Source organism: Notamacropus eugenii, chromosome 4, assembly GCF_028372415.1.
Source record: "Notamacropus eugenii isolate mMacEug1 chromosome 4, mMacEug1.pri_v2, whole genome shotgun sequence".
Classification (NCBI taxonomy): domain Eukaryota; kingdom Metazoa; phylum Chordata; class Mammalia; order Diprotodontia; family Macropodidae; genus Notamacropus; species Notamacropus eugenii.
In genome coordinates this window covers 473,440,826-473,468,083 of record NC_092875.1, presented here as the reverse complement: position 1 = coordinate 473,468,083, position 27,258 = coordinate 473,440,826, and the positions used below count along the sequence as shown (strand labels likewise).

The window sequence follows — 27,258 nt, the reverse complement described above, 5'->3', positions numbered from 1 at the left end:
TTCATGTACCTCTAGTTTTGTTAATATTACTAGTGTTCTACCAAGGTTCCATTTTTGATGTTACCAGCTAGAATTGGTCTTCTTCTAGTGCTATTTTATATACCAGGGTGTCTCACTAGCATGTGGCCACCTTTTCTTTAGGACAGCATTGCCTCAACTAGAAGCAACTGCAGTTTAGTCATATGGATGTGTTATCCTGCTAACAGGCCACTCAATTGTTTCAGTCCCAGTGTTCTGTATATTTCTTCCATGTTTGATTTTGAATGTCCAGCGTCAATGGAAAAAGCTTGGCAGTTTGCAGATATCGAAGGGCTAGAGTGAAGCTTTGATATTTATGGCTCCAAGTGTCAGCATAAAAAAATTCATTGCATGGCAGATTTGAATCCTCTCACTTCAGGTAGTTATTTAATATTAAGGGACTGCATTTGACTACACTACTTAAATGTGTGGCACAAATAAATTTAAAATTCACTTTTTACTGACTTTCCAAGTATGTCTTTTACAAGACATGATCTTTGATTTTGTTTTGATACAAGTCAGAATAGAAACTGTACAAAAAAAAGGAATGTTTTTAGCTTTAAAGTCTAGAAAAATGAGATAACATTCTTTTTATACAGATGTTTTGTTTCTTACAGCTGGTATTAGATTCATAGAATGGGACAGAGTTAGAAGGGACTTCAGAGATGGATTCCAAAGTCTTAATTTTAACAAATGAGGTGGGAGGTCATGTAGTTAGTGCCAGACTTAGGATAGAATAAAAACCTAAAAAGCAAAAAAAACCAAACCCCCAAATAAAAAACTCCTTATTTAGTGTTACTGTTTAGTTTACTGTTAACTTTGATGATCAATTCTGATTTTTTTTTTTTACGCTAACTGGGGTGACTTTTGCTTCTTCTCTTTCCTTACCCATATATGACACAGACTGATTGGGTGATCTTGAATAAATTGCTTAACTTGCAAACCTGCTAGATATATTTCTAATACTATATAAATTGCAGAGAAGTTACTTACCTGTTTTTAGAGGTAGTTTGTTCACCTGAGAGTGTTTTACAGCAGTGTAATTTAAAATCCAGTCCCTCTAGTCTGGTGCATTCCTTTGTGAAGGTTGCCAGCGTATAACTAGGTGAAGTGAAGGGGAAAAGTGACGGTCTGCTTTCTGGGGAGGGGGATGGCCCCTAGAATCTAAGCAATTTCACATGGAATCCTATTCCATCTAAATTTCTAATCTTTTTCAAAACAACTTATAATTTGAAAGGTTTACTACCTTTGAGGTTAAGCTGGCAGTCTGACTTCCTCGCCAAAGAGAATCTTAACTAATTTGTTGCTCAGACTCTCCAGTAAGACTGCAGTCTGACTGCCTTTGCCTTGGATAACATAGAGGAACAGGGATGTATGTTCTTGGGTCTCTATCATTAGAGCAATTGTTCACCTCACAAGAATTATCCCCAAGATTATATATTTTGATTTTACTAGCTGAGTAAGCGAAGCAATCCTTGAGCTAAAGAGTTATGTTCTAATTTCTAGCAGCTGTTTCTTTACCTGTTATGAAGCTGTGGGAAAAACCTATTTTGAAAGATTTCCAAACAGGAAGATTTTTAGGTTCAAAGTTATTTTTTGACACTGTGAAAGTTGTGATAAAAAAATTTGTGATAAACTTAGCTGTCATCTTTCACTTTTTTGTGCATTAACATACAGTGTCACTATTTCCATGTAATTTGTTCAGTGCAATTTTATGATCCTCAAATATGCAGTATTATAGACTGAAAAGCTGCTGTCGTATAGCATTTCAAGTATTTGGAGCAGATTTACTAGTGTATATTGCCTATTCAGGAAGTTATTTTTGTATTTATAGTTTTAATAAGAATTTGATGAATTTCCTTAGTGGAACAGAGGTTCTTTTAACCATTGATTATATTTAACTATCAAGATGTAGACAGTGTGCATTCAGATGGTGCTGTTCAAGTTTATGCATTTTGTTGGTGCAGCATGTATATTCTATTCTGTAAGCAAAATAATAACTTTCAACTAGTTTCCTACAGTTTTCGTTAAAGGATGTACACAGAAACTTGCCTTTCTAGTAGGCTGGTTTTTGCTTTAGTCCTATGCAACTACAATTTTACTAACAGCTTTGAAATAGGTTAGGTTTCATTCCACTCACAACCCTGGTTAATTTTTAGGAGGTTTGTTAATTTCACATTTTTGGACTGTGAAAGATCTAGTTCCTTTGCAACTGGATTATTCAATTTAAATGTTTTTGTGACAAGAATTCTTAATTTAATTGTTATTTGGGGCAACTTAAAATAAAAATTTTATTGTGAATACCATATACTCTGCTACCTAAGCTTATTGTTAAATTACATCATTATCTGTTGTTGTTCTAACTTAAACAAGGAGTGGAGGAATGGTTAGTGTGAAGCTCTTTTTTAGCTCTTTTCTACAATTATTTGCACCAGTTTCCTTACTTTTATTATTAGTAAATGGGAGTCAGTTTCTGCACTGAGACATTACAACACCCAACACACCCTTTGCCATGATACTCCTATTGCAACAGAAATGAAGAAATGAGCAGGATGTGAACTGTGACACTTCATTAAGAAGTTTTTGTCATTAGGATTTAATTATAGATTATTTATAACCAAAGCTATAGAGTTCATAATGGAGGATGACAAAGAATTATAAATGAGTTCAAAAAAACAATTATTTTCTACCAAGCACCTCCACCAACTGTGCGACTAAGGTCTCTGTTCATCTGAAATTATGACAACTGCTGAGAGATCATTGTCATCAGCTGTGATGGCTCTGAGCTTGACCTACATCTGTCACCATCCCCAAAGAAGCCTGTAGTCAGCATTCTTTGTGGAGCTGTATGAAGTCAGTCATATCTGGCCCTTGGGAGCTCATAGACTGATGAGGAGTTTCATAAAATCTAAATTAAGAAGCAGAGTAAAAAGACCTTAATCCTGTTAGTTTTCCAATCAAGCATCTCATTTTAAAAACTTATTTTGTTCCTAGTTTGAGTCATTTTTTTTTTAGAATTGTAAGAGGCTTGAGTGTTGATACTATTAATACCTATTAAAATAGCGAGTAGGGCAGCTACGGGGCACCATAGTGCATAGAGCACCAGTCCAGGAGTCAGGAAAACTCATATTCCTGAGTTCAAATCTGGCCTCAGATACTTACTAGTTGTGTGACCCTGAGTAAGTCACTTAACCCTCTTTGCCTCAGTTTCTCATCTGTAAAATGAGCTGGAGAAGGAAATGGCAAACCATTGCAGTGTTTTTGCCAAGAAAACCCCAAATGTGGTCACAAAGACATGACTGAACAACAATGCAACACAATATTCAGTATCATAAGGAGAAAATAATTTCATCAGTCCTCATAGGAAAATGACATTACTGGTCCATTATTGGTAGTGTATGTATTATTTCTGTAATAGTTGACAAGTTTATATTTATCCATCAATGTATCTTAATCTTAATCTTCTTGGGATACAATATGTATTTTGATTTAATTTAATTTTAAAAATATTTTATTGGTCCCTTCAAAAAATTTTTACATTAGTCAATTATTAAAATGAAAAGTACACCCCACACACCCCTCCACACACACTGATATAACCCTCCTTTATACCAAAGAAAAAGAAGCAAAAATTACTTGATTCAATAATTGTATCTGACATTATATGGAGCCTTCTTCCCTAAAGGCTTCTCTGCTGGGAGGAGGGAGCTATTATTAGTATCCATTTTCTAGTATCATTATTGGTTTGTCAGTTTCTCACAGGTTAATTTCCTTTAAGTTTCTGTTGTTTTGTACATATTATTCTTTTGATTTGGCTTACTTTGTTCTCATCTGTTTATATAGGTCTTCCCATGTTTCTCTGAATTCACCATTTCTGTCATCATATTGCTTGGTAACAATTCCACTACATTCAAATGTCCCAGATTTTTAGCCAGGTCCCAAATGACGGACACTGACTCTTTGCTGCTGTAAAGAGCGCTGCTATGAATATTCTGGTATTCTTGCCTTCTCTCTGATTTCCTTGGGATGTCTATGCCCAGGACTAAGGTCACTGAGTCAGAGGGTATGAACAGTTCAGTCTCTCTTCTGAAGTGATTCCAGATAACTACCAAACGACCATCTATGGTAGTTAAACCAATTCACAGCTCTACAAAAAAAAGTATACATGTGCTCCCTCTAACATAGTTTCCTCTTTTTTCTTTCTTTCTTTCTTTTTGGTTATCTTTGCCAATTTTCAGGGTATGAGGTAAAATAGTGCAAATAGTATGCACGCTTTTTAAAGTTATATCTCTAAAAATGCCAACATTTTTATAGAAGTCATGTGGTTCAGGGAATTTCAATTCAAGATTTTATGGTGTTTTTTTATATACATATATTGTCTCTATATTCACTTATATCCAACTATTTTGAAAAATTCAAAGTGATACATTTTTCATTTAACCACAGCTGCAGTACATAATTTCTGTGCCTGTGAACAGAAGTGAACAAGCATTATTTCCATATTGTATGCTAGTAAAGATCAGTTACTTGCTTTGAGGCATTGCAGAAGGTAGTCTGACTCCAGAGACTCTTCCTTTGATCATCAGATCATTGGTTATCATCATGAAGAGACTTCAGAGGTCATTCTGTCCAGCTCCCTCATTTTAAAGATGAGGAAACCAAGACCCCTCCAAGGGGTCACACAAGTGACTTGGCCAAGGTCACACAGGAAGGTGCAGAGCCAGGATTTGAAAAGGGGCCTCAGACTCAAACTTTAGTTCTTAATTTCATTGTACTTTGATGCCTCAAGCATCAAGGTTTAGTTGTAGTTATTATCTTTTAAAAATTACTTTAAATCACTTTAAGAGGCAAATAATAGATGCCTGTTAATTTTCATTTTCTATTTCACATAAAATGTTCTATTATAGTTCAGAATGGTGTGAGAATAGATGTTTATAGTATATATTTATGCATACATAATTAGCTTTGAAGACATGAATTCCATGAAGCTTCTTTGTCATAAACCAATGACTGGAAGCTGGAAGACCATTACAAAAATTGCCTCATCCTATGTCCAACAAAGATTCATCGAACTCCTGCTGTATACTAGGAGCTGGGGAGGCAAAAATGAAAGTCACTTCTCCTGGGGAAATTATGTCCTATTGGAGGGAAATGTATATAGAAAATTAAATGCAAATTATATACAAAATAATTTCCTAAGTTGGAAGAAGTCACTGGCATCCCAGGGATCACCACTGGCTTCCTGTAGAAGGTAGCAGTTGGGCTAAGCTTAGAAGCAAACATCAAAAACTTACCCTCAAAATTCAGTACTAGCATTTGAACACATTTCCACCTAATTTCTTACAAAAAAGTGACAAGGAAAAAGGTCTAGTAAAACATTGCTGGACAAATGAGTCCAACTTAGTCATGGTTTTTTGAGTTAGGGAGAAGAAGATTCTAAATTTGGCAAACTAGATGATCCCTTTGAAATCCAAAAGAAAGTGCCATTGCTTTCCAGAGTGCTACAATAGATCTTAAAGAGTATTTAATACCCTGGAAAAATATTATTCATTAAATTGCAGTTCTGCCCCAGCATTGCCTTATAACTTCATCATGGATCTTCAGGTGTGTTTGGCCCACCTATAAAAGGACAGCATTCTGCTTTAGAAGTTAAAAGGGCCAATTGGTACAGTTAAAAAGAAAAAAAATATCCATTGAAATCTTTGAGTAGAATCCTAGGATATTCTATAAACTCAGATCATTCTGTTAATTTAGTAGATTTCCCCCTCATGTTGTTACCATTGAACAGTCACAAACATCTACTGGGTTTGTTTTGTCATTTTTCCTTAGAGATAGTTTTAGGAATTTGTGGCTTCCCAGATGTCGTCATATGCTTTCCTTATGTTTGCTTTTTATTTCCCCCCCTTGGGGAAATACTTGGCGATGTCTTCTAAAGGGAAGATGCTTGGAGTAAGAATTTGTTTACTAAACTGCCAGTTCCCCGTTGGGATTTTTTTTTAATTGTAAGAAGTGACTTAAATTGAACTTCATTAAGTGTCACTTTTCCTTCTTACAAATAAGATATTTCTCTTTCTTTCCATATCTGCTATAGTCAACTTATTTGAAAGGATTGTTATGTGAGTAAATGAGAGTCAATGGGGACAAGTAGAGAGAGAAAGAAAAGAGAGGATGAGAGAGATTATATTTGGAACACTTTTATGCATTCTAGACATTATTGTTGATCTCTAACTAAAAGTTTATTGTGACATTACTAAATATTAGCAAATATAAATTCTGAATTTTACTTCAAGTTTTTCTCAAGTGAGTCAATTGGTCTTTAATCGCTCTTATTATAAGAAACACCAGCTAAACATTTTCTGTTTTATCTAACTATATTACAGAATATTAGTGAGATCATTTTAAGTGATAAGGATGTATAATTTTCAAATTAAAAATTTGCCACTTTGTTTTACCATAACACAAAATTTTCTATTGTTTCTTGAGGAATAAAATTGACTTTTCATAGACTTGCATATTTGCCTTTTACATAGGAGTATTTAATAAAATTTTAAATAGTCTGCCTGTACATACAAGATGAAAATTATGTCAGCTCATTTCTGCCAAAAACCACTTTAAGCAGAGTTATTGAGATTGAGCTAAGTGAAATTTTAGGTTGAAATTATCCCATAACACTTATCTTGCAGGGATATTTTGAGGATCAAATGAAGTAGCATTTGTAAAGCATTTAGCGGAATTCATGGCACATAGTGGGAGCTTTACAAATATGATTATTGTCATTATAATTATCATCTAGATAATTTTGCTTCACATAAAACCTAAGACATAACACTACCCTTCATGAGATCTGTTGTACAAATTTATTAACTGTTTTAACTTTATATGCAACATTTAAATTAATGTGAGATTGCAAAAAAAAAAAAGTTTAGTGAATCTTGACATTCTTTAGAACCAGAAACTCATCCATTTTTCAAAAGAGCCAATTCCTGGCCAATGAGACTCCACTTTGAGAAACAAAGAAGCATCCCTCTCCAGCCTGTGAATCGGACTTTTCAGAGGCAGCATTGTTTCTGGAGACCAGAGATGCACTGAGCCGCAGTTTATTTGGCATTATTGCTTCTTAAGAAAATGCAGCTTAATACATTTATTCTTTAAAACAGCATTTTATAAGAAATACAGGTAAAGGGGTATAGGATGGAGACAAGGGCAGAGAGGGATGATAGAAGAGAGGGCAGATTGGCACACAGGGGCAATTAGAAGGCTTGGTGTTTTGGGGTGGGGAGAGGGGACATAAGGGGAGAAAATTTGGAACCCAAAATTTTGTGAAAATGAATGTTAAAAGTTAAATAAATTAAAAAAAAATAAAACAGCATTTTAATTGATAGGATTTTGTAATATAGATTAGAAATCTGATACTCCTAAAAGTACTTTAATCTTTCAAATGAGGTTAATTCATCCAACGCAATCACAAATCAACTTTAAAATTAAATACCAATTAACAGTGGACTGCTCAAGGGTTAGTTGACTCCATATGTCAGATTCCAGGTTATATGGGGGGAGATACAATCCCTTCTTCCCCCAAGCAAGGAATATTCAGTATTCATCAAGTGGTAAAAAATGCTTCTTTTATATCCAGGGAAGCTACTGCATTTTAGCAGTTATGCCTACACCACTTCTTTTGAAAATGAACAAAGTGATAGTTAAATACATTTGATTAGAATGAATGCTTATTAAGTCAGAGAAAGTTTTGTTTTTGTAGTGATAACATTGCCTCTATACGCAGTTTTAAAGTTAACAAGGTACTTTACGTACCTTATCCCATTTGATATTTCACAACTCTGTGAGGTAGGGACTGTTATCCCTAGGAAAACAAATTTCAGAAAGATTGTTACTACCCCTATGGTAGGTCATCTTCCAGACACCAAGTCCAGCATTTGATCCACCACCATATTCTGTCTCCTACAGACTGAATACCTTTAACTTTTTTTTAGAGTCTGGCAATCTACTTTCCTACGTAATACACTTGTGGACATCAGAAGTCCTTGCATCACCTTTCTTCTCACCCAAATATTACACGTCATTTGAGTTCCTCCATTCATTTCTTCCTGAGCTCTGATTGCAATCCTTCCAGTAAAGAGTTATCTTCTACCTGAAGAAACTTGTTGTTTTTTTCAAGAGAAATTATAGGAATTCCTTATATCTTACATCCATGGCAAGCCCTTTCTAAATTCAAAAAAGAATGGTTCTCCAGAATTGATTTGACCCTGCTGATGATGATCTGGAATGACCTCTTGGTAAATGTCCCATGCTCTGATCATAGAATTTACCAGATGTCACCCAGAATGTCTAAATTCTAGTTTTCGGCTTATGAAGATACTGCTCTCCTCTGATGAAGAATTTAAAATCCCTGTGCAAGATGCAAGCTGCCCATGCATTAAAGGAAGTAATTAAGAAAGAAAACTTGAAAGGCCAGAAGCATCACAGTATATAATTCCAAGAAGAACCAAGAAGCATTTTCAAAGAATATGGCTAACTGCACAAGTTCATGCATAAGCCCCAAATTGTTTAGATAATCATTGTTCTGTTTTTTATTTAAAGAACTTTGCAACCTACAAGAATCTATCACTTCCTTTGTGACTTTAGAAAAGTAGCATTGCTTAACCAAATTTACAGAAGGCTCCAATTTAACCACTAAACAGGGAGTCCTTTCATAAGGGAAAATACCTCAAATACATTTATACCTTATTCATCGAGTAACAACCCTTTTGGAAAGCTTCATTAGAATTTTATGGATGTGCGGGCTTTGGCAACAATAATGATTTTAAGAATACTAGCAGTACAGCTGTTTTTCCCCATGTAAGAAGATCCTCTTGTATTAAGTTTTTTCCCCTGTAAAATTAAAATAATCCCCTACCTCACAGGGGTGTTGTGAGGCTGGTTTTTAAAGTGCTGAAGAAAGGCTTACAGTTTACAAATGTTTGCCTCTATGTATTCCTATAATTCCTACCGTCACCAAATTTGAAATCCTACTCTAGCTACACACTATTTTTGTTTATATAACTTAACAAGAATCTTCTTTATAATCATGAAGAGAAACTTGCATTTTCTCAGTTATATCTAGTAAGATTTAATGAAAATGTATATGATTTATCTATTAATAAACCCCTTACATAAAACTTTTTCATTTCTGAAATGTTGCATTGACTTTTTTCATTTTTTTTCCATTCAAGAGCTCCATGCAGCTGTGAATTAAAGAAAAGGAGAAAATACAGCCAATGTGTGTCCCCATTTATTTAGTCAGGACTGAACTATTCATGCCCTTAATTGGGATAATAGCCTTTCATCCTAAATTGTAGGTGAGGATGGGGGGAAAGATGTAAATTAGACTCCCATAAAAAGGAAAAATATTTTAAACATTTTTTTAAAAAAATACCTCAAAGTTAACAAGGTACAAGATAAGAGTCAGTGGGTGTCAAAAAGTTGTGCTTAGGAGTTGAAGTCTTAGGTATAGTTTTGCACTGATCACTTCCTCGAGGGGTAGGAAAGGCAGGGTAGAAGAAATGTTTTGTCCAATGTGGTCAAAATGTGAAATTTGTGAGACCAATTAAGAAAAAAGAGCAACAAAATATCATTAAAAACAGGAAAACGTTTATGATAAAAAGACCATGGAAAGAAATGGGCACTTCTAGGAAATTCCATAAGTAAAACCTTTACAATTATATTGAGGACTGTTCTGACATGGTTACTCTGGCAGGGGATCATTTCTTTTGCACATAATAATCAGACAGTTATGACAACCCAACAGTAAGTTTATCATCAGATTACAAATTAAATGTAGGACATAACTAAAGGTGATATGCATAAACTAATTTTAAAGATGGTATTGCTTATTGCTCTACATTTTCCTGCTAATAAAAACCATATTTAAATGGTGCTTTAAGGTTTGCAAATAACTTACTTCTCAATAATCATGTGAAGTATGTAGTTCAGATATTTTCCTTATTTTACACGTGAGGAAACTGGGACTCTAATAAATTATTACTTGCTCATGATCACCCAAATATAAGTGTCTGAGGCAGTGTTTGAACCCAGGCCTCCTGATCCAGATTCCAAAGATCACTAATGGCTCTTCTGCCACTAGAACATGAATCAAAATATTGTAGATGAGAAATATTAAACAGTTCAAGTGAAGATCATTTGGTATAGTACAGCATCCCATCATCCTTAGCAACTCATTTATTATCTTATTACAAACTTGCTTCTAATTAGAATTATAATTTGCCTTGGAGAGGAAAATAGAGCAGAGCAAAGGGAAAAGAATCCTGCCATTTTCCCACAGAACTCTGATTGAGTTGATCCCCATTTTGTGTTTTGATTATAAATAAAGTTGATTATATCGCAGGTAATTTTGATCTATAATTTGGAAAGTGAGAGCTACAGAAAAGACCCTTCTTTGTTGTTGTTTTCAAGTAGCCTAGGTTGAGCCCAATCTTCCTGCCTTTAAGCAATCTATTTATCTTTTTTAAAAATCAGTGTACCCATGGAAAAAATGGATATTTTTGCATCACTGATATTTCCTAATAACTCTCATTCCAGTAGAACCCTCAGGTTTCAGTAGGGTACAGTTAAGCACAAAAAACTGACTCAGTGACCATGAATAATATCATATGCCTCATTCTCTTTATCAAAAGGACTTTGTCCTTGTTATAAGTCTTTTGGCATCACAATCATTACACTCATTAAAATTCTGATTGTTTTTTAGTGTTTTCCTTTACAGTCTTATGGCTATTCTGTAGTTCTGTTTGTCCATCAACTTGAACAATAAGACTTTCCAGGTTTATCTGAATTCCTCATTTATTATGATACATAGCATCATAATGTTCTCTTACATTCATACACCAGACAGACATCCATTTATCCTCAGTTTTATTTTTGCCACTAGAAAAAGTATGTGTTTATTTTTGTCAATAACAGATTTATTTCAAAGGCAGATGATAAACTGACCTTAGGAGTGAAAAAATCAAAATTAATATTTCCTCTGTGAGTTTAACTGATTTTATGCTGTATTAACTTTATATTTGAGTCAACTCTTCCTCTGAGTTAATTTAAAATTATAAGTTCCTATCATCCCCAAAAATATATTGTCCATCCTTGCCTGTGGCACAGTTAAGGAGGGTCTTATCTTCATAACAAAGTCTTCTAGGCATTGGGGTATCTGCTAACTCAGATCTACTAAAAAGATCTGCAAGATCCGAATGGGTCCTATAAAACAATTAACATTCTTTAGATGTCAAAGCAGGGCGGTCACTAGGCTGTTTTCTTTAAAATAACCAGACATGTTATCCTTACCTCCATGCTACTGTCTATCCTGTAACCCATGAAAAACAAGATAATTGATGAGATAATTTCTAGATCATTTACACAAGAGAAATACTATAGTAAATATTTGATCAGAATTATATTGTAGCAAATGAAAAAATTTTTAAATTCCAAGCATTACCAAAACTATCTTTCTTTAAAGGACTAAGTGCTTTAAACATAAGATTGACTAAAATAATGAGTTTAATTTAATCTTATCGCATTTTTCTAAGCTATAAATAGTATCCCAAGTAATTGTAGGTTATTTTTGTCACTAAAAGTCTATACAGACAGTTGAATAAATATCACATTTTGTTTTCCCACAGTGCCTTAGCATCTAGGCACTGAAGCATTTGTATTATTTAATCCAGTGAAAGAGAGTATGTCTTTATAAAGCTGCCCATGCTGGAAGACCCACGATACTATGAATTAATTGCTAGAAAGGATGTGTGTATATATGTATATAAACAAGAAGCAGAAAGAATTTTGTATGGTATATTTTGAATAGATATTTTTGTCATATCTGACTCCATTTGGGGTTTTCTTGGCAAAGATACTGGTGTGGTATCTATTTTAATAGGTATTTGTTTTTTTCACTATGTCTATTGAGTATATAAATTGAGAGTAGCCTTAGTAGGTCTTCTCTTTCTGGTGAACCTTTATGAGGGGGTTTATGACAACTTTGAAAGAATTAACTGATAGGGCATTTAAATAGTACAAAGGAGATGTTTGGAATCTCCTTGACTAGGAACCTTTAAAAGCAGGATAGATTCTTATCAATAGCTATCAGTATAATGAAGAGGTTAGATCAGATGATTTCCAAGGGCCCTTCCAAAACCAACATCGATGATCACAGTGCTAACTCCACCTTCAGAAGGGCAGATGGAAAGGTCACTTACAATATGGACTAGGAGAAGCAATTCAGTTGTTTTGAATCATTAAAAGTTTTCTGCTACAATGTGCTATACAAAATGGCAGCTATTAAGTAGGAAAAGAAAATCAGCCATTTCTAAAATGTCAGAAGAAGTATAAGTATAGTGACTGGATCTGTGATTTCATCAATGTAGGGAAATCCTGGAAGAGGAAATTGTTCTCCCTATGCAGGCCAGCACCTCTTCGGTACCTTACAGCCTTAGAGAAGAAAGGTACATCATAATAGCACTAAATATATATATTTGCCAAAAACAATGAGCATTTCATAGGATTGGGATGACAGGACTCAAAGATAGAATACCTTTAGATAATCCTCTCCTCTCACTGAGAGGAAACTGAGAGCTCAGCAGTTGGGATTTCAATCCATGTCCTTTGATTCTGAAATCTTTTATGTGCACTGTGACACTACACACACACACACACACACACACACACACACACACACACGTAAGGTGCTGGACATCTCTAGATGAAATAAGACAGATATTGCTATCAAAGTAATTACAGGAGCACATTGAGGTTCAGTCATAAAGCAGAAGGTAAGGAGTTTTGGCAAAGGGAGATATGGGAAGGAAAGGGAGTAAGCATTTACATGGCATGTACTATGTACCAGGTGGGCAGCTAAGTGGTGCAGTGGATAGAGTGCCAGCACTGTAGTCAAGAGGACTTGAGTTCAAATTTGACCTTAGATGCTTCCTAGCTGTGTGATCCTGGGCAAGTTACTTAACCCTGTTTGCCTCAGTTTCCTCATCTGTAAAACTAGCTGGAAAAGGAAATGGCAGACCACTCCAGTATCTTTGCCAAGAAAACCCCCAAAATGGGATCATAAAGACTTAGACATGACTATACAACAGCAAGACTGTGCCAGGCGTTGTGCTAAGTATTTTATAAGAGGTAGACACTTTTATCAACCCCCCCTTTTACAATTGAGGAAACTGAGGCAAACAGGTTTAGTGACTTGTCCAGAGGGTCATATAGCTAGAAAGTGTCTGAGGATGGATTTGAACTTGGGTCTTCCTCATTCCAGGTCCAGCGCTCTAGCTATGACAAAAAGTATTGTGGGAATCTTTCAAAAAGGGGGTGATGGAATGAATGCCTTCAACTGGGAGCTTGGCTGAGGGGAAGTGAGAGTTAGGAAGTTGTTAGGAGAATTCATAGGAGATATAGCACCTAAATTGTGCCTTAAAACTGGGGATTTTATTCTGGGGTCCAAGAACTTTATAAAAAAATGTTTAATACCTGTATCTCAATATAATTGATTTCCTTTGTAATCCTTTGTGTTTTATTTTTATGAACATAAAAACATTCTGACAAAGGATCCCCAAACTTCAGCAGCTAGCCAGAAAGCCCTGATATACCAAAAGAGACTAAGATCTCCTGCCTTGAAGGAAAAAGGGATTTCAGTAGGTGAAGCTGGTCTGAGCATGGGACAACACACTAACAGAAGCATAGAAGTAAAAGGGGATAGAACAGTAATAGGGGAAGGTGAACAATCATGGAGAGTACATGAAGGGGAATTGTGTGAGACGCAGCTGAAAAGGTAGACTAGGGCCACATTGTGGAGAGTTTGAGGGAGCAAGATAAAGAGATCTGTGTTTCAGTAGGCAGTGGGTAGCCACTGAGTGTTCTTGAGTCAGGAATTAAGATAAAGTAGTTCTACAAATGTGGCAATTTGAAAAAGGGAGAGATCAGAGAAAGAAATAACAGGTTATTCCAGTAATGCTGGCTAGAAGTGGCAGAGTCCTGAACGAGTGGACAGAGACTGCTGAGGTAGAATCCAAAGGACATCACTAGCGATGGTACGATGATGGACAGGGAGCAAAGATGACTTGGAAGATGGTGGTATCATTGATGGAAATAAAGAGGCTGGGAGGAAGGACAAGCTTTGGGGCAGGGGAGTGGAATAGGATTTCAGTTTAAGACACGTCCAGTTTGTTGAGATACTCAGCGGTTAGTTAGAAAGACTGAAGAAGAGATAGGGATTTGAGAGTCATCTGCATAGAGAGGCAGTAAAACCATTAGAAGGGTGAGCATGCCAAGGGTCAAAGAGCATAAAATGCCCTTGTATGCCTATGAATGTATCTGGAGATTGCCATAAAATATTCTAGTGATTCTTTATTAAATGCCTATCAGGTACTCATGTGCTGGAAGCCTATAGTCTCCTGAGGGCAGGGGGAACACAGACAAGTAACTGTAAGAGATACGCAATAATAATATAGATATTATATAAGTATGTACATATAGATATAAATAATTATATAAAATCATTACCAGTAGAGAAGTGGAGACAGTTACAAGAAAGGTACCCTGGAGGGAGTGGGGCTTGAGCTGAAGGAGGATGGGGTTCCAGAAGGTGGAAATAAGGGGAGAGGATTCCAAGAACAGGACAGTCTACCAAGACATTGAGGGAGAAAGATGAAAACATTTTTTAAACAGTATTTTATTTTCTCCAATTATATGTAGGAACAAATTTTAACAATTCATTTAAAAAATTTTTTATGTTCCAGATTTTCTCCCTCCTCCTTCTACTTCCCCCTTCCTACAACAGTAAGCAATTTGATATGTTATATATGTGCAATCATGTAAAACATTTCCATATTAGTCATGTCGTAAAAGAAGGAACAGACCAACAGAAAAAAAACCATGAAAAAAATAAAGTGAAAAAAGTATGCTTCAGTCACCATTAGTCTTTCTGTGAGGATGGATAGCATTTTTCATCATGAGTCCTTTGAAATTTTCTTGGACCATTGTATGGCCGAGAAGAGCTAAACCATTCGTCGTTGATCAGAAAAAGGAATGCCTTATATAAGAAGTGGCAAATAGATGAGTCTGGCTTTAATGAAAAGCATGCTAGGGAAAGATAGGCTGAATCCAGATTATGAAGGGCTTCCAAAGCGAAATAGAAGACTGTAGCAACAGGAAGCCAATGAAGCTTCTAGAGTAGAGAAATAATGAGGTCAGACCCACAGTCTAGTCACATACATTTGTCAGATACGTGGAGAACAGGTGGAAGAGAGGAAAAAATGGAAGGAGGAGACCTTTGCAATATAGCCCAGATGAACGGTAAGGAAGGACTAAATTAGGGTGATGGTGGTATATTAGTACCAGATACTAGTAATGTTATGGAGGCAGAATTCCTAAGACATGACACATACTTGGACAAGGACAATGAAGGAGAATGAAGAGTCAAGGGGTGACTCCTTGCTTCTGTTCTGATCACCAAGTGGCTAGAAGAATAATGGTTCCCTTGACAGAAGTAGGGAAGTAAGGATTAGGGATGGGTCTAGGAAGAAAGTTGAGTTTGGCCGTAGACATATTGAAATCCTCCTAATGGGCCTTGTGGTCTCAATTTTTAATCTACCATTTTTCATCCTCAGACAGCGTCTGGAATGTCAAGACATAATCATATCTTGAAATTGATTTGGTTCTAATAGGATAAATTATTGAAATTTTTCTATGTCCAGCATATAAGATTTAGGAGACAATTTGGTGATCACTGTAAGTCCTTTAGAATTAGGAATAAATTCCAATATTCTAAAACCATAACTAACCCTTCAGAAGGAAATTGCCTAATTGAAGCTTCACTTTAGAACATTATCATGATTAAAGTGTCTCAGTTCTTTAGTCATTCTAATCCATTCGTCATTTTTTTCCATCAAAGTTTTTTCACATTTACTCGTGCTGTCCAATATCTACCATATTCAGGCAGTTAGAAGGAACAGTCTAAGAAGTGCCATGTTATGTCTGAACGTTTTCTCCTCAGCCAGATTCTGAAAACTGCCAAGTTTGGGAGGAAAACAGGAACAGCCGTTTAACACTTCAATTAGTGCTCACCTGTGAGTCACACCTCACAGCTTGAGAAGCCTGTACAAGACCAACTCACACAAAGGAAACATCAGAAACCACAAAAAAAAAGGGATATAATTCTTGCTTCTTTTTTTCCACTTCAGAGCAGTGAGAGTGAAACAAAAATATTTTTATTTACTTTATTTGATAGTATCCGTTCAGACTCTGTTCTGTGATTGACGCTCTAATGAGGAAGGACAAGGCGTATATGGCAGTCTCTTTAGTGTCGAATTTTACCCATGTGGGAGCATCCGCCTCTGTCATGTACAGCAATCCCTCACTGACTTCTAGGTAGAGAGATTTGCCCAAAGGATTGTGCTGTTGGTCATATAGCTAATGTCAGAATCAGGATTTGGATCCAGGTCTGCCAGTACTCTACCCTCGATCGACAAGCGTTTACTGAGCCTCTGCTCTGTGTCAGGCACTGTTAGGTTCTCCCATTCAAATTTGGAACATTTCCAATTGCTTTCACATTTGTGACTTCATTTTATCTTCAAATCAAATAGCATCAGTGTTGTGTAATGCAAAGAGAATTGGTTTTAGAAAGCCTGAACCCTGTTTCCAATTTTCAGGTCAGCAGGCATTTCTATTAAGCACCATACTATATGCCCCAAACACTGTGCAGGGAATAGGCAGAACAGAGACGGTCCCTGTCCTCAAGAAGCTTATTCTGTTGGAAGAGACAACATTGCGTGTGTGTGCACATATGTGCGAGTACACACACATACACACACATGAGGGAGGGAGAGGAAAGGAGAGAAAAAAGGAGAGGAGAGCAGAGGAGGGGAGAAAAGAGCAGAGGGAAAGGAAGGGAAGAGAAAAAAGGGAGAGCAGAGCAGAGGGAGAGAAAAAAGAGAGAGAGCAGAATACAAGGCAGTTTAGAGAGGGAGGGCACCAGCAATTGGAGGGCAGCAGGAAAGGCTTTTAAAAATATAATAAGCACTTAATATGTGCTTTTTTTTTTTTTTTTTTTTTTTTACATATTGACTGTAAAGTAATACCTGAGATGAGTCTAAAACAGAGTTTCTTAACCTATGGTCCATGGATAGATTGCAGGGATCTATAGATTTGGAACAGAAAAAATTACCTATTTTCACTAATCTCTCATTGAAATTGAGTATTTCCTTCAATTGTTTAAAAACATCATAGTGAGTAGTCCTTGAGCTTCACCAGATTTCCAGAAGGGCAGGGAAAGTCAGTGCCATAAAACGGTGAAGGAGCCCTGAGGAATTCTGTGAGGTGGAGGTGGGAAGGGAGAGTATTCTGGCCATGCCGGATAGCCAGCCAGGGCAAAGATGCAGTGAGGGGCTGATGGCCCGTTAACCAGCTCGGTGACCCTTAGCTAGTCATCCTCTCTGCCTGTTTCCTCCTCTGTAAAATAAAAGTAACCACAGCTTTAGCTTTCATAAGGTGGTTGTAAGTATCAAAAGGGATAAAAAGGGCCTGTGATTTGTTAGGAATAATGTCCTTTGCCTAACGCTTCGGGGCTTTATCTAGTAGACCAAGTTGTCTCAGTAGCCTATAACTATGCCCCAAATGAGTCTGTTACAGTGCCCTGTGATGGCGTTATAAATATGAAATAAGCTTTTAGTTAAAGTTCACCATAAGGCACCACTCTGGGTTAGGATTAGACCATACCTGTATATCTCACATTCCAGTCAGTACTACCCATGTGAATGAATATGTGTGTCTATATATTTGTATGTGTGTACGTACATTTGTGTGTGTATATCCACACATACATATGTTCTCACCTGTGCAGTGCCCAGTGTTTGCTGATGCCCTTTTCTGAACAATTTTTACATGCACTGTGACCATGTTCATTATAATGGCAGATTGTACTTTAGGGAGCATGTTTATTGCACATATAGGCACAGGAACTGGACTTGTGCCTCCTTGGTTGGGGAACTCCTAAGTAAGGAGGAGTTTTGTGCAGCTTCTGGTTTTAGAGAATTGCCCGAGAGGTTGGTGACTCGTCCTGGGCTACGGAGCCAGTATATTTCAGGGGCAGGATTTAAACCCAGTGATTCTAAGTTTCCAGGCTGACTTACTGTCTCCCTGTTCCTTTCTCTCTACAATCCCCTCCTTCTCCTGTCCCTGACCCCCTCCCCTTTGCCTGTCCTCTTGCTGCCTTTCCTCTTTCTTCCTCTCCCCCTTCCCCTCTTCCTTTCCCTCTGCCTTTTCTCCTCTCCCTCTCCTTTTTCTCCCTGTCCTCCTCTGTCTCCCTCCTTCTCCCTCTCCCTCTCCTCTCTCCCATACACACATACAATGCCATGCTGCCTTGAATTGTGGAGATTTGAGTTGCTGTAGAATACAGTGAATTTTCCTTAAAGATAATATTTTTAATCTATTCACTACTCTGTTTAACGATGCAAATCAGGGTGTTTCTCTAACTCTCTAAAGATTTTGATCCAATTTGATTTAGAGCCAGCTTTGCTGTGTTTGTTCTCATATGGCAGGGGAGATCATAGGATCACAGAGTTAGAGCCAGAAGGAACCCTGGAGACTGTCAGCAAGAGAATTTCCAATGAAGGTGCCCAGATTTTACTTCAAGGATATAGAAGGTACTGTTTCGTAAAAAGACCTGGTGTGGTGCTTTGAGGGTCAGTGCCTCCGAATGTCAAATGAGGAAGTTTTTGGGACCCAGGCCAGAGAGATAGCCCTTCATAAAAATTGGTCTGGGATCATGTAAACTAAAAACTTCCAACATTGTTTGAAGGGTATAAGCCTACAAAATAGAACTCTCTGTCAGTTCAAAAATAGCCTAAGAGTTGAGCCAATAATTAAATGGTTGTCTTTGTGTAAAGGAACTGCAACCTTTTACATTGGGCATTTTCCAAAGTATTCAAATGTCAGTACTGATACTAATAAATAATGCTACTGCAGAAAGCTCTCTGTTTCTCCCTCTCCTTCTAATCCCCCTCTCCCCAATTTTCCTTACATTCTCCTTTCTTTAGACATTTTTTGTGTTCTTTGTTATACAGTTTTCTTTCTTTTTTGGATATTTTCCTTTTTAATTTTTTAAAATTTATTTTTAGTTTTCAGCATTCACTTCCATAAGATTTTGAGTTCTAAATTTTCTCCCCTTTCCTCACCTCCACCTTCCTCAAGATGGCATGCAATCTGATAAAGGCTATTCATATACATTCATATTAAACATATTTTCACATTAGTTATGTCGTAAAGAAGAATTAGAACCAATGGGAAAAACCATGAGATAGAAGAAACAAAAAAAAGAGAGCAAATAGTGTCTTTTGATCTGCATTCAGACTCCCTCGTTCGTTCTTTTTCGGGATGTGGATGACATTTTGAATCGTGAGTCTTTTGGAGTTGTCTTAGATCCTCGCATTGCTGCCAAGATCTATCAAAGTATCTCAGAGTCGGTCATCATACAATGTTGCTGTTACTGTGTACAATGTTTTCCTGGTTCTGCTCACTTCACTCAGTATCGGTTCATGTAAGTCCAGGTTTTTCTGAAGTCTGCCTGCTCATCATTTCTTATAGCATAATAATATTCCATCGCATTGATTGTACACAGTTTTCTTAGGGAAGACAGGAGGAATAGGTAAAGAAAGGGAGAATTAGTTTCTGTTGTGATCATCTGCAGTAGCTTGCAAGGGTTAATGCTTCAAGAACCTGATTTCATCAGTATGGGCAGTTCCAAGAGCTTCCGTGACTGAAAAATCCATCCTTTGACCAGCACTTGTTCAGATCTAGCTTAACTGGTCCACAGGCAGTAGATGTTCAGTCCATCACCAGGCCTGTGGGTCTTTCCAGGTTGGTATTACCTGGCAAAGCTGTCTAAAACCCCAGGACACCTCCATGCCAAGATGAGATATAACAGTCAGACTTCACTGGAGATTTAGTAAAGAATTAACATAATTAGATATCTTCCTAGGGTTTATCTAGAGCAGGAGCCTTAACTTGGATCTGTGAACTTGTGTTTAAAATATTTTGATAGCTATATTTTAATATGATTTCTTTGTAATTCTATATATTTTATTTTATGCATTTAGAAATATTTTTCTGAGAAGGGCTCGCTGACTCCACCAGACTGCCAAGGGGAGTGTCCACAACACTAGGTTGTCCATTCTAAAAGAAGAAGAACGCACCATAAATATTGTCATTTTTCTTTTAATGCAGATAGAATCTTCCAAGATAATTGTTTCAGTCCTAAAGGCTAATGTGGATGTAAGAATATAGTGGAAATCAGTCGCTAACATTTTTGTACCAAATCACGGGGAACCCTTCAGTAATTTGTTCTTTGTATTTTTTCTTTTTTGGCCTGTGACTTCTTTGAGGTTTGTGTTTTATGTAGGGCCAAAAAAAGGTAAGTGAATAGAGGAAATGAATATTTAAGAGAGAGAAATCTCAAATTCTGTTGCTCAACTTCCAGGTTCGTTCATCGTCTGGTCCCTTCCTGTTTATTCAGCCTTGCGTGCTCCTGTTTTCTAGCACCCACAACCTTCTTCATTCAAGTTAATCTCCTTCCCCCATTTCATCTAATGTTTAAATAGTCCTTGCATTATCCTATTTTACAGATGATGAAAGTAAGTCTCAAAGAATAAGGGCTTCTCTGTGTCCCGTAATAGGAAGTGTCAAGGATGGTCGCTGAAGAAAAGGTTTTAAAAAATGTTATACGTTGTCTTTATGCTCAGAGAGTTTAGCATCTCATGGGAAAGTGAACCATGTATAACAATATAAGTACAAAATAAATGCTGTACATTATTAATACAAAGTTAAATGGTATAGAAATAGCATAATATACAGTTAATACAGCATAATACATAGTTAAATAGTATAATATAGTTAAAATTAGCTATATGTAACAGTATAAGTCCAAAATAAGTGCTCTAGATTATTAATATAGAGTCAGTTAGTATAATATGAAAATAGCATGATATACAGTTAATATGGTACAATATATAGTTAAATAGTATAAGATAGAAATAGCATAATATATAATTATATAGTATAACATACAGTTAAATGGCATAATGTAGAAATAGCACAATGTATAGTTAATACAATATAATATTTAGTTAAATAGGATAATATGCAGTTAAATTAACTAGACATAACAGTGTAAGTAAAAAATAAGTACTAAAAAAATCAGTGAAAAAAACGTTCGCTGTGAGTTCAGGGGAAGCTTCAAGGGTGAAGATGGAATATGAGCAGGCCTTGAAGGATGGGTAAGAATTGGGTTGACATGTCACACGGGGAGTGGAATGCTGAGTGCAGAGAAGAGAGTTGGGGAGGCCGTCAGGAAATGGAGGTTCTTGAATGCTGGGCTGCTGTGTTTGGGCTGTCTCCTGTGGGCTGTGGAGAGCCATTGGTGATCCTGTAGAAAAGAGTGATGAAAATTGTGTTTTCCTGGAGCCTGACTGCAAGATGGGGCTGGATAGGGGAGAAACTGGAGATAAAGAGGGCAGCTGGAAGGTCTCTATTACAAGGGCCCTGTATTCTGTACTCTGGTTGTAGGTATAAACAGAAGGGGAAAGAGATGAGAGGCTGTTTACAAGATGGAACTGGGCTACTAGCCATGGGAGCCAAAGCGGAGGCTAGGTTTCCAGATTGGAGAAATAATTGTCCTGATGTGCTGTTATTTTTATCTTTGTATTGTAAATATTTGTAGGTGAGATGCTCCTCTAGGCAGGAGCCCTTTCATATGCTTTTAAGAATGATTAATAAGGGCTCTAAGATCAACAAAGGCTTCTTCCCAGCAACCCCAGGAAGGAGGTAATGTGGGTACTGTGCATCCCCCTTAAAAGACTGAAAACACAATGTTAGCTTTGTAGAAGCTAATACGCAGTTGGGTAATGCAGTTAAATTCAGCCAAATTTGCTTAAATCTTCTAGTTCAGGGGTTCTTAGCCTGGGATGAAAGACCCTCGCCTCCCCCCACCCCAAAAAGGAGTCTGTGATTAGATTGCAATGGATCTTTGAACTTGACCATCAAAATGTTACATCTTTATTTTCACTAACCCCTGATTAAACTTTAGTATTTTCTTCAAGAATTAATTTTTTATAATATTATTTTGAGAAGGGGCCTGTTGGGTGGGGTCTATGACACCACAAAGGTTAAGAACCCTGTTCTAGTTGCATAAAAATTCTTCCATTGTCTAATCATGTAGGAAAGTGAGTCTTTTTCTGATGTAAAGAGAATCAACACTGAAAGAACTCTTTTTAGTTTTTTACTTCCTAGGAAAAGAAATCCCAGGAGGCTTAAATCAGTTCACAAAACATATGTACAAATGTATTTGAGACAATAAATAGTAAAATAAGGGACAAGATTGGGGGGGCGGTACTGAGAGGAATGGGCATTATTGGATTATAAACAATGTTATATCATCACACGTAGCACAGTACTGAGCACGTACTGAGCACGTAGGTGCTCAGTAAGTGCTTCTTTCCCTATTGATATACTGATTCATATTGATACACTGCCGGCATATAATTTTGTGTTTCTGGTGCTATAACAAGTAAGTCTAAAGCAAAGTGGACTCTAGAATAAAATCTGATCCCTTCGTAAATTAGTTTCTTCCAATTTTATAAAAATGTACTTGAAAGAATAATAGACTGGGTTTTATGCTCTTGAGATGAAAGACTTTCAGGTTGTTTGTCAAGTTATTTTCACAAGTCGTGAATATTTTAGTAAATCCAAGTAAGAGAATTATTGCTGCTGTCTTGAGGTACATATTTAAGGGATAGTTTCTTCTAGGGTTTTAGTTTGTTATCTATAATATAACGATAATGATAATTGAGTACCCTACATTTTGGAGTTACTATAATGCAGGGGAAAATATTCCATGATCTGCATGAATTCACAAACTCTAGGGTAGACATAGACATAGTCATTAGGATTGAAGAAAAAACAGACTAGTTTCTGTAAATATCAGTCAATTTTATGTCAATATCAAGTAATCAAAAGCATTTACTAAATACACCCTTAGTGTTGGGTGCTGGGCTAGACACTAAAGATGCAAAGACCAAAAAAAAAAAAAAATCAGTCCTCATGTAGCATGGGAAGTGGGGGAGTTGGTTATTTATTTTTATGGAATGGTTTGGATTTAATGGTGTTATATACTGTTTAGGACTGGATCAGACAGGACCCATTCTAGGTCCATGATTCAGCTTCCACAATTTTATGTAAATGTCAACATGATTCTCTGTTTAGTGGATACACCTTCCATTTCATGGACCACAACACATCCATTCTTTAATAAGTGGATAGAAAAGCAGTGGATAGGGGGGAAAAAGCCAATATCACTTGATTGCCAATCTTCTTATGATGAATCTCTCCCTGCACTTAGCCAGGAGAGCCTTTAAGGACCCTCTGTCTCCCAGCAAGTCTTTCCAGTGTGGTAGTGGCTGCCAGGGCTTATGGTCCACTAGCATAGCTTTCAAGAACATGAGGTCACTTCCCCACCAATGAGGCATCTCAGAAGGACTTAAGTGGAGGCTTCTTACTATCTTTAAGTTATTGAATTTTTATGCGATTCTAGGACTAAATATACATCTCTTTTTCTCCATTTTTTGAGGCATTTCAGTCCAATGTCTTTTGTGAAATGCCCATCAAAGGAATAGGGAGGTTCCTTTCCCTTTATATGCCTGCAAATACCTATGGTGGAGTTAGGGAAACAGCATGGCACTGGATTCAGAATTTTATACTAAATGTAGTCATTGGACTACTTACATAAAGTAACGCATAACCAGAAAGAAAACCTTGTTTTTAATTCTGAGCCAGTGATGATGCTAAGAAATATTAAGATTGACTAAAAGGAGTGGTTTTGTAGACATGGAAGCCCAGAGCTAGGGTCCCTGGCACAGCCATAGATTTTCTGTGTACACCAAAGCAAGTCATATTATTATTAGGACCCGAAAAAACTTCAAGATTTTCAGGTGCTAATAATTATATAACTTGTCTAGTCAATTTTGAAATTACTGAGATATTCCAGTTTAGTAAAAACTTGAGAAAAGCCCACAAAATTGGATTCTAAAAACACTTTTGAAAGTCCAGAAATATACCTTAATAACCAAGGAGATCATCTGCTTTTAGTCTATACTGAAAGCTTTTCAAAATTCCAAGTCCCATTTTCTTTGACCCCACCCCAACACATCCTTTGTGTTGCATTTTCACAAGGCCATTTGAACCAAGGCTCTTGCATTGATAGTAACTTTTTGCTTGTACAGCTGAATTATTATCAATGTTCTCTCTGTTAACAAATGTATTTTTGATCCGTATGCTTATTTATAAACATTCCATTGTTTGCTAAAATTTTAAATATGCTTTTCTAAGATATGCTGCAATATTTAAGCCTTTTTTATAAAATTATTGTACTCATTGAAACATTAGTTTGTCCATTTAATTCATACTGTAGCAAACTTTCTGTTAATTTGATGAATGGTAACCTTCATCTTTTTCATTCTGATTGTCATATACTGTATCCCATCAGATTCTAAAGTTAATTTATTTTTCAGTTTTGTGTATAGTTTGACACAGTCAGGGCATAAATAGATAGCAAATCCAGTGCATTTCCCCTCTGTGGCCAACTCTAGATTACCTAAAGTCATGGAGAGGGGCAGAGGAAAAGATAAGGTACTAAGTCTGTGGCCATTTATATTTTTCATTTATTTAGGTACGAAAATGATTTATATGTCTTTGAAAGGTGCATTTGTGCTTTCAAATGGAAGTGTGCATAGGAAATTCATAGTGCAGTCAAATATCATTAATAATTAATAAGAGAAGTCTGACTCTGATAAATATGAATTAAGCATATTTGTGAACAAGAAGTTTTTCAATTTCAAATCCATGCAGTAATTCAAACTCACTGCTAAAGTTTTGCCAGGTAGATAGTCTGCCAGGGCGCTTTAATAAGCGCATCGTTGTTCAGTCGTTTCAGTCATGTCCAACACTTCATGATCCCCTTTGGGGTTTTCTTGGCAAAGATACTGGAGGGGTTTGCCATTTCCTTCTCCAGCTCATTTTGCAGATGAAACTGAGGCAAATAGGGTTAAGTGACCTGCCCAGGGTCACACCGATAGTAAATAAATGAGACCAGATTTGAATTCAAGAAGGTGAGTCTTCTAGACTCCAGAACCAGTTCTTTATCCACTGCACCATCATTTACTTGTAATGAGGCAAATTAATGACACTCATTCTCTTAAAATAGATTACCTTCCTATCATATTTATACACTTTAGGTTCCCTGTTGCTTGTTTTTTAAGACATATGCAAACATCTTTGCCTTTCTCAGTTCTCCTTTCCTCTGAGATGACCTCCAACGTACACTGTACTTAGCTTGTTTGCATGCAGTTGTGTACATGTTGTCTCCCTCCTTAGGCTGTGAGTTCTGAGAACAAGGACTGGCTTTTTTCCCTTCTTTGTATCTCCAGCATTTAATTCAGTCCCTGATACATAGTAGACACGTAATAAACGCTTATTGACTGACTGGTGTCCTAGCGTACAATCTGTCCTGGGTATGTTTCTAGCTTCATGCCCGGTTACTCCGTGCTCCAGCCAGACTTGATGCTGCTGCCTCCAAACAAGCACTGCAGTCTCTCAGCTCCATGTTTCAAATCCTTTCTATTCTCTATAGCTGAAATACCCTCCCTTCTCCTCTTTGTCTCCTGGATTTCTAACAAAATTTTAAAATTCATCTAAATTGCCCATTCACTTGGAACTCACCTAACACTTCATTTTGCTCCTCTCGATTACACTTAACTACAAAATACTATCAGTCATTTGTAAACACAGCAGCTTCTAGATCGTGTTAAAAAGTCCTATGTTCTACAGTAATCAAAATGGCTGACATTAATATAGTCCTCTTTCTTTTATCTGATGGAACAACATCCCTGGCATGTATTAAAATATCTGTTTTATAGTTGAGAACACTTTGATTTAAGGAGGGCAAATAATGTGCCCGTAGTTGCTAAGTATCTAAGGCTAGATTTGAAGCCAGAATTTTGTAGATACCAGGTCCAGACCCATCACGGCATCTAAGTAGTCATAAAAAAAATACAATGGGAACAAGCTAAAGATGTGGCCATTTAGACAGTTTTTTTACCAATCTTGGGGGGACTGGTGACATGGTGAATAGACTGCTGGGCCTGAAGTCAAGAAGACTTAGCTCCTGAGTACAAATCTGGCCTCAGACACTAGCTGTGTGACCCTGGGCAAGTCACTTAACCTTGTTTGCCTCCGTTTCCTCATCTGTAAAATGAGATTTTAGGATTAATTTTCCTTCAGTGACCCACTTTTGAAGGAAAATGCCATTCACTTCTAGCCTCTGGCACTGAGTTAATAGATGAACAGGTTGGAATATTAGTTTGTGTCTTTGAATACATTACATATAATGCTCAATAAGGAAAAAAAATCAGCCTTGAAGGTAATTGATACACTCACTGCCTGCAAAGACAGGAATACATTCAGAGGCACCTGGGAATCAAGGGAAATGTAATTATTTCATTTGGTATGTATTTTCAACTGTTTTTCTGGAAGTCTTTTCCCCTAGTAGTTTAATTTAATATAATGTGAATAAATCAGAAAAGCCTAAAGTTTTTTTTTTGTTCCTTCAATCTTTAGTCTTTATGTGAGATGAAAATAGTACAAATATTAATTTTTGTGAATGTTGTTCATGAGTAAAAGTGTTCACCTTTTCTGCCCACCTCCTCTTTTATTACTTCTAAATTCTTTATGCCCTGCCCCTTTCTTGGGAATACTGAAAATCTGAAATGGATCACAATATTCAATTACATCAGTAAAGAGATTGGAGCATTACAGAGGGAAAGAGATCACAGAATTCTCCTTCCCTTCTCCCCCCCCCCAACCTCTGAGGAGGAGTTACCCATCAGAGAGATTCCCTTTTGGGGAGCTGAAGGAAGAAAAGGGGGATGGACTTCTGTCTCTGCCAACCGGCCACTCCCAGTCACCACTTTGAGAGCAGTACTTCAGGCTAGGAGCAAGCAGTGAGGCAAAGAGGAGTGCTATGTCACAGCAGTTCATCTCTTTGCCCTCTGCCAGGCACAAAGTTTTCTATGTTCTTTTCAACACATAGAAAGCACATCCTCTTTTAGAAACAGGCTCTCAGCTGGGGTGAAGCTGGAG

General features: G+C 36.8%; 1 protein-coding gene across 3 annotated transcripts in view; it reads left to right on the top strand.

Annotated features, from left to right (window-relative positions):
• The window catches only part of HOMER1 (homer scaffold protein 1), a 155,872-nt gene that overhangs the window by 88,971 nt on the left and 39,643 nt on the right, over positions 1–27,258 (top strand). For 2 of the 3 annotated variants that reach the window (XR_011966529.1, XM_072606428.1), the window contains exon 6: positions 18,612–18,716. The exons of the other annotated variant lie outside the window; for it this stretch is intronic. Coding sequence is in view for 1 of the 2 variants with exons in the window: in XM_072606428.1 (XP_072462529.1) it covers positions 18,612–18,716 (105 nt within the window). In the remaining variant the exon portion in view is untranslated. The remainder of the gene's footprint in view (positions 1–18,611; positions 18,717–27,258) is intronic. 3 annotated transcript variants of the gene reach the window in all.